This window comes from Nematolebias whitei, chromosome 1 (assembly GCF_014905685.2).
Source record: "Nematolebias whitei isolate Nwh7 chromosome 1, NemWhi1, whole genome shotgun sequence".
NCBI lineage: Eukaryota > Metazoa > Chordata > Actinopteri > Cyprinodontiformes > Rivulidae > Nematolebias > Nematolebias whitei.
Window position 1 is genome coordinate 52,397,240 of NC_056498.1, and position 8,616 is coordinate 52,405,855.

At 39.8% G+C, this 8,616-nt stretch overlaps 1 protein-coding gene across 1 annotated transcript in view; it reads right to left on the reverse strand.

Annotated features, from left to right (window-relative positions):
* LOC119425418 (lutropin-choriogonadotropic hormone receptor-like) overlaps nt 1–8,116 on the reverse strand; it is a 23,074-nt gene extending 14,958 nt beyond the window's left edge. Inside the window, exons 1-4 of the mRNA XM_037692979.1 lie at nt 7,947–8,116; nt 7,665–7,736; nt 1,545–1,619; nt 1,232–1,306 (exon numbers count right to left, since the gene is read on the reverse strand). Coding sequence (XP_037548907.1) covers nt 1,232–1,306; nt 1,545–1,619; nt 7,665–7,736; nt 7,947–8,116 — 392 coding nt within the window. The remainder of the gene's footprint in view (nt 1–1,231; nt 1,307–1,544; nt 1,620–7,664; nt 7,737–7,946) is intronic.
* Nucleotides 8,117–8,616: the final 500 nt, after the last annotated feature.

Consider the following 8,616-nt stretch of genomic DNA (forward strand, 5'->3'; position numbering starts at 1 on the left):
GGCAGCTTCGCTCCGGAAGCTTCCGCGAGGCTTGGCTCCAGGGGGGGTTACCGAGGAATAGCCCCGCTCGGTGAATCCCTCAACTCTGGTGATGGGAGCGGACTGGGGACCGACTCCTCTAATCTACCAGGAAAGAACCGTCTGCGGCCTCGCCCGTGGAACGTCCTGTTGGAACGCGAGGCCGTATGGATCAAGACGGTGAGCCAGAGTGGAGCCCAGTGAAAAATAACCTTTCCGCCGATCATCCGAACTGGCGGGAAAAGGCGAGGGACGTAGAAAAAAGGGGTCCCTTCATGTCAGCCTCCTCCTGGGTTCCGCCGGGCAACCCCTGAGGGCGCCGTCGGCCGGGAGCGGTGTGATCGCCGATGCGAAACGAGGTGGGATGGGGTGAGCATTCACTCAGCCCCCCTCCACCTACACTACGCTCCCCAGGAGGGAAAGAGCAGCGGGGCTGCAGCTGAGCACGCCTTGCCCCGGAGGAACCATCCGGTTCGCCCCGAGGGTCGGCGATAAGAGGAAAAACACAAGATGGCGTTGTCCAGCGTGTAGTGACCTGTCACTGGGAAATGTTCCACGACGCTTACCTTGGAATAAGACTGCTGTCATCTTCTCCTCGGGGAGGAGAACTCACCGGACGACCGGAGGTCGACTGCCGGGCCAAGCATCCTTCACAAAGGTTGGTCATTTACACAATTTATCTTCTTTGTTCTTCTGACAGTGCTATATTAGCTCGCTGAAGAAAAAATGGGAGCCGATTTCCCGCTCTTAACGTAATTTATACGGACCGGGTGGGGCCCACACAGCAGGTGGGCGTGGACTAATTTTTTTCAGTGCTTATGCTCTGCATAACGGGATAAACCCATCAGCGACAGCCTTAAAGGGCGAAGCCTATATGAAATAGAACTGAGTTTATTTACAAAATCCTCATGATGGTTTAATTTTTCAGGGGTGTTGAGTTAGAATCTAGGAGTGCTTGAGCACCCCCAAAAGAGGCTAAAACCACCACTGGTATGAACAAGTCATGTGAGCAAAAAGTCCTACAATTGGAAAACAAAAAAATTATGCTTAGTGTTTGCAATGTTAAAAAATACATGGGAATCCGAAGATAAAGTCAAATTTATAGCAAAATCATGCTTTTACATTTTAATTGCAGTGAATTACATCACCCCCCCCCCCCTTTCCCCCACTCACACACTTTTTTATTGAAATGAAACAAAACAAGGTTACTCACATGTACTCAAGCCTGGGCAGGTCAGTGAAGGCACCCTTTTCAATAACTCTCAGACTGTTGATATTCTGCACTGAGCTACAGGAATAGAAACGAGGCAACACATCAGCAGGTACAGCGTTAACGTACAAACGCACAAAACAACATCCATGCCTCCCAGAGAGTCAAAAGATTAAACGCGCCGCTCTGTAACTGACATAATCCCATGAAATTTAAATGAATTCAAGAACCGCCCCAGCTGTTCAAATGAATAATGATGCATTGATGGTTTGAATGCGAATCGAGGAGGAAAAAACAAAAATGTCACTTAGCCTACATTTGTGTCAGACTGTGGAGGGAGAGGAAGGCGTGTCTCTGGATGTGCGTGATGCAGTCGCTCTGGGAGATCTCTCTGTGGGAAGAAACAGTTAAAAATGCTAAACTAAACACACCTAAACTGTCTTAAATCACGCTGATAGAAATTAAAGACTTGGAAGAATGCATATCACCCCCAAAAAAACAAAATGAATTTCATTTATTGATGAAAAGGGATGGAGTTAAAAGGCATTTCGATCAATTATTGTAAAACTTAATATGCACCAGCTCTTGCAATATTGTGAGACTCTGTCAACACAAAGTATCTGTTGAGAAGGTGTACATTTAGTCCTGCCGCACTAAACAATAAATCAATTAATCGCATGATAAATGAAAATTATCAACCTCATTTTCATTTATCGGCTTTATCATTTCTTTGTGTCTCTCTTTCTACTGAAGACACTGGATGACAAAAAGCTCAACTCCGGTGCTCTTTACTGACCCCTCCCTTTCACTTTTCTCTTTAAAATCTGTTTCAACCATAAAAAAAAATCACGTTTTTGGATCGTTAAAAGCGGATAAGCTGAGAAGCTAAGCTACGGCTAACAGGCTGTCTTGGGGGAAAAAAACCTTTGTCTTGTTGAAGCTCCAAAATTCATGGTTGATCCCTGTGCCTTTGTGTAAAAAGTTTTTCTCTGCAAAAAGAAGCTGAGAACTTGTTTACTGATTTTTTTTTTGTGTGTGTGAAAAATGCTATGCTAAAGAGCTCAAACCACACCAAGCGTCCGCCATTTTGAGAACCGAAGAGAAACAGCCCATGTCACGTCAAGGGGCCTCCCTCCCATTTTTCTTAAAGAGTCACGCTGCTCCCTCACTATCCATCCTTCGGTTCAAACAGTCTTATACTGCCATCCAGTGGTCAAACAAAGGTATTACATGCAAAACAAATGAATCATTTCTGAAATTTGACAATAATTATTGTCAAATTTCAAACAATATTCTCGTTTATCACAATAATTTCTGAGACAATTAATCGCCCAGCAAAATTTGTTATCGTGACAGGCCTACATACATTCAGTGATTGCTTTCTGAAAATTTAATTGAAATTTGTCCAGTGGTTTGTGAGATATTTTGCTAACAGACAGATAGAAATGACTGTATAGTTAATGGCATGTTTAAAAGCTTGATTTGCTTTATCATTTAGAGCTCAAAATATGTGTTGGGTGTGATTCACAGCTACCACCCCACTGCTTTTTAGCTTAATATTTGCACAGCTGACTGTTCGTGTTGGCTAAAGTTGATTAACTGTGGCGGCCATCTTCAATGTGGTTTGGTACAAAGGTTAAGCAGTTGTAGATGTAAATCAAATTATTACTTTCTGAGTTTTAATACAGTTCATCTTACGGGCTCAGGAGAATTGTGCTAATGATGAACACACACAACCAAAAAACCATTGAGGCCTCTCGTCTTTGGCGGCGGGCGATAACGAGGCTTGGTTTGGTTTCTATACAAAAATAGGCCAGAGTTGATTGATACCGACCTGGAAACCACAAGAGGAAAATCAAAACACCAAACACCACCATCAACGATGCATGCTTTCTAGGCCACTACACACACACACACACACACACTGGACTTCATGATAGGAGGAACTCTGAACATGCTTCATAAATGCATCCAGGTCAGGAAGAGGAAGTGAAGGGATTTAATGAGTTGGACTAAAGAAAGACTCGACCAAGTTAACGAGGCGTATTTCTTTGGTTCTTGATTGCTTCTGATGGTTGCCTTTACAAAATGCTTTCCATCTTCTGTTTCAAATCGTTTTCCTCTCGCCCTCTGCTGTAATCAGCCGACACTTTTTCTAACGTAACGTCACGATCCTTCCATCTCGAGCCAAGAAACAATTAAAGTCTTCTCCCCTACACCCCGCACCTCCTGATTGCTTTACACACATAGTGTCATAATTACTGCTCGCAGATCATAAAAAAGCGTTTCACCATGATCTTCTAAAATGATCATGAAGCGCTTGTTTGCTGCAGTCTGCAAACACATTTTAAACATGCATTACGAAGGCGAAAACATCGAGTTCCCCGTGTCATTCTGCCTTGACACAGGTTTGGTCATTAGAAAAAACAGAGCTGTAAAAATCTAAAATCACTAAAGAAACTGTATTTTCTGTGAAAATGCAACGTGAGCGCTGAGTGCTAAATAACTTAGCTGAAATTTGAAACCAAACTGAATTGGTAAATTTAAAACACGTTGAACAGAGGCTAAAACGAGCAGAACGTAAGCTAAATGTAGCAGAACAATAGCTTAAAAACAAAAACAATATAGTTGTTTGACGTTTAAAGCAGAAAATCAGTAGCTAAAAGATTAAATCACCAGAGCTGAAAAAGCTAAAAGCAGCAGAACAGTGGATAAAAGTTAAAAAGGAGCAAATTATTAGCTAAAAATAGCAAAAAAAAAGATGCTATGGGAAAAAAGGAGGAAAATCCATATTAAAATTATCCAAATAAGTAGTTAATAGTGGCAAAAAAGATGCTAAAATTAAGGTTAGCAAAAACATTCGGCATGGACCTTGTTGTTAGCAAAAACAATTAAGAAGCAAGACAAAAGCTAAAATTAATAAAACTGTAGCTAAAGGAAAACTAGCGCTAAAATGAGCAAAAGATTTGCCAAAACTAATAGAACAGTAGCTAAAAGTAGCAAAAGGCTAGCTAATAGTAGTATATGAAAACAAATTGTATTTTGATTAGTCAGTTCAGCTGCCTAGCATTTGTTTAAACATATTTATTGCAAACTGTAAATTAAAATATAAAACGCTTGTTCTGAGCTCTATCAAATGGGGTAATTTGAAAAAAGTTTACTCCAGCAGTTTTCCAGATGAATTGATGTGGAGTTCTGAAATGCAGGTACGCACTCAATGTAAACAAACTTTTTTCTGTGTTTTTTCAAATGCATATTAATGCAACTCAAACGGCTCCTTTATAGTTGTTGCCGCTTGATGGACAATTTTAGTCACTTCGGCTGTTTTCAAACAAACAAACAACAGCAGGTGGGAGTGGGCAGCTGTTCACAAATTAGCTTGCAAAATTTTAATTAAAAAATATATATATTTCAGTCACTTCTTCCTTAAAAGTTTTATTTTTTTCAAGTTTTTGAATAAATTGAATAAATCTAACTGCATTATCAGGGGAATAAAGTCAAATAAATATTTTTTACAGAAATCAAAAATCATAGCCAACTTTTTCTGATCGAGCTGATTTTTTATTTTAATTTTAAAATATAAACACTTAAAATAGCACAGCATATGCACTTTGAAGCACTTTTAATGTAAATGCTGACTCAGCTTTCACAGATTTAAGACCTGAAGGTATCATTTCGGCCGAACCTTCAGAAATGTCAAAACACAAAATATGAAAACTGATGGCGTTAAAGTACAGCGAGTATCTGGGACTGATAAGACTCGTCCCCGAGGAACAAACACACTCAGCTCCGTTTAAAACGAGCGGCTGGAACATTTTTCTCAAGAAAAAAAACAACTTTAAGAATCAAAAAACTTCAATCGGCATCTTTCAGCAGAAATACATCCGTGTAGGCGTTTTGCATAAATTGTCCACCGGTCTGTGACCTGGTCAGCTACCTGCCATCTTTCATGTACACTTTCTTTAGTTTTAAGAGTTGTTGTTTTACATGTTTACACGATTTGATCTCCCCCGCAGCACTTCGGGGTGATTCACATCTCGTCTTCGACTGTGCCGTTCTCTAACCCAACGCGAGCTCTTCACTTCGAGCTGTTTCGTGGTGGATTTGCTGATGTGTTGAGGATTACTTTACAGCTGGGAGACCCACTGCTCCGCCGCACACTTTGGCTGCGTTTACTTCATTCAAAGTAAAGATTTTTACTGAGTTGCCACACGTGTGAAACACTTGGTCAATGTTTGAACCTAAACCACACAAAGTTGATTAATCCACTGCAGCTGGTGGTCCTAGTTTTCACCTGTAAACCCTCAGACATTTATAATTGTCATGCATTAGTTCAGTTTGTATCAGTGATTAATGTCCGGCAGTATCATTACTGCTGCTTCTACAAACATTGATTTATTAACGGTAATTTAACAAAGGGGAGTTGTTTTATTTGGCAACCTGAGGATAATGAAAATTTAGTTCATCCAGCTTGTGTTCAAATATAACTTTGAGTCAAACTATTATTCTCCTGTAAACTCCTTTTTAATTTGGAAAATAATTGACAAGTTCAGAAAATTTACTTCTAGTTTCCAAAATAAAAGCGCCGATTGGTGAGAAATGTCAAATGACTTCTAAACTGTTCTCTTTAAGAACACATAATGACACAGGTTACAGCTAAATAATTTTTCAAACTATCTTTGGTTTATCCTACTTTTTTTTTTTTTACTCAAATCTTAAACTAGTCAAAGTGAAATCTGTCATGATTCTGTGTTTAAAACAAAATGCTAGTGAAACTTTTCGGGAAGACGTGACTAAAAGGATTGTTTTTTTATTAAAAATTTGCAGAACAGCTGCCAACTCCCACCTGCATTAGTCACCTGCTGAATGTTATCAGCCATTAAATGGACATTATTAGTTGCTATCATCCCCACAGGTTGCATTCAGACTGCCCCTCCTGTTACATTTAAATGTACGTTGTTAGTGCTAGGGTCACGTGGTTAGGTAAAGAGTAAAGGGTCTGGGGTTAAGTTGAGGGTCAGGTGTAAGGTTAAGTTTAAGAAAAGGGTTAAATAAAGCAAAACCCCCCTAAACAAACATCTTCCTGTTTTACATGCGTGCAAAGCTGCATATTATCAGTGATAAGAACCTACATTTAAACCTACTAGGAGGTAGGAGGGACAGTCTGAACGCTACATATGGGGATGATAACAACTAACAACATCCATTTAATGGACTGATAACATTTGTTTTTTACAAAAACAGATGAAGCGACTAAAATTGTCCACCAGTGGCAACAACTAAAGGAGCTGTTTGGGTTTAATTAATACACATTTACATTCAGATATATTGTATATACGGTATATACGGTATATACGGTATATACTGTATATACCGTGGCCCCAAGGTGTAAATGAACAACATTTGAAAAAAACGGAATTAAATTTGAAAAAATGGAATGACATTTGAAAAAACGGAATGACATTTGAAAAAACGGAATTAAATTAAGCCAAACTGGAAGTTTTTTTTTTCTTTTTAAATGTATTAGCCCAACAACAGAACAATACACACAATGGAGATACAGTTAAAAGGATAGCCTGCTAACTGTATCTCCGTTGTGTTTGTACTGTATATGGTTCTGTTGTTCAGTTTTATGCTGTTAATAAAGTTAAAAAAAAAAACACTTCCTGTTTGGCTTAATGTAATTCTGTTTTCTCCCATGTGATTCCGGCCACTTCCGCTTTGGCCACTTCCGCTTTGGCTTAAAGTGATTCTGTTTTTATCAAATGTGATTCCGTTTTTTCAAATGTGATTCCGTTTTTATCAAATGTGATTCAATTTTTTCAAATGTGATTCCGTTTTTTCAAATGTGATTCCGTTTTTTCAAATGTAATTCTGTTTTTTTTTTTCTAATGTGATTCCGGCCACTTCCGCTTTGGCTTAATGTAATTCCATTTTTTTTTCCAAACGTTGTTCATTTACACCTTAGGGCCACCGTAGTATTGAGTAAAGTACACAGATAAAAGTTTGTTTACGTTGAGTGCGTACCTGCATTTCAGAAATCCACATCAATTAATCTGGGAAACTACTAAACATTTTCAAATTGCACCATTTGATACCGGTCAGAACAAGCTTTTTATATTTTATTTTATAGTTTGCAATTTAAACAAATCTGCTGCACCGACTAATCAAAACACTTCTTTCTGTAGATTATTACGCATTATGTCTAAGACTTGATAAATGTCCCCTAACTACAGAAAACAATAATTACTCCCCAGAGTGTGAAAAGTATTTTCAGCGAAGGCCCAATTAAATCACAGCTCAAGACTGAAGACGCATCAATGAGTGGGAAACATAATGGTTTGGGTTGCTCAAGTTGACGAACACGCTTCAGCTTTATTTCAGTAATTAAATCAGCCACCTCAGCCTCTTCCTGCACGTGTGAGAGAAAACTTACATGATGGTAACGTTGAGCAGCTCCTTGAAGGCATGGCTGGGTACTCGCTTCAAGGGCAGATGGGTGAGCCTTCTGCAAGATTCATGAGCGAGGCGTTTAAGTCCACACTTATATATATAAAAGAAAACAGGCTACAAGAATGTCTCTTCAGTTTGCATTTTATAGTCACAGCTCAAAACAAAACAAAAGAGCAGCACTGACACAAGAAGTCTGCAGAGAATAAAAGTTTCTTGAAGGGTTCAGTAAAAATCTGTGACTTTTAGTTGCAGCTGAGTTACTTACAGTCGAAGCACAGATGCTGCTCCTGCCCGGGGGGCCAGCTGGGTGTCCCTGTTGCACTGAAAGGAGTCGGGGGTGCAGCGGCAGATGGGGGGGCAGGTATAAGCCCCGCAGGAGCGCACGTTCAGGACGCCGGACAGCGCGAGCAGGAGCCAGACCACCTGGAGAGCCATGTCACACCGGGCCAGAGCTCACTTTCAAACTATTTCTTATAAATATATAAAAAAAGAAACACTTGCTGGGTCTTCCTGAAGTAGATAAGACACAACTCAGAGAAAAAAAAAAAAGACTTTATCAAAGCAGGCCAGAGGTACAAGGCTAAATTATCTCTCTCCCAGTGAGCGTTAGGATCTGCTGCTGCTGCCTTCAGGTGCTGTCGTAATTCTGAGCTTTCTCACCCCCCTGTAGAAGTTTCATCAAACTGAAACAAGAGCAGATTTTTTTTTTTCTTTTTTTTTTTTTGGACTGCTGAGCAGCACAGATGTGACGTTTGGTGGGTGGTGATGATGAAAGTTCTGCCAGATGAGGACGAGAAGTCGGTTCGGTGCAATAAAGGAGGCAAAGTTTTGTCATTTACAGTAATATTCAGATGGTTTGAAGTATATGCCACCAAAGATTGACAAGTGGGATGGGGGTGTAGCTATTTAAATATACAGACATGTCTTTGTTTATT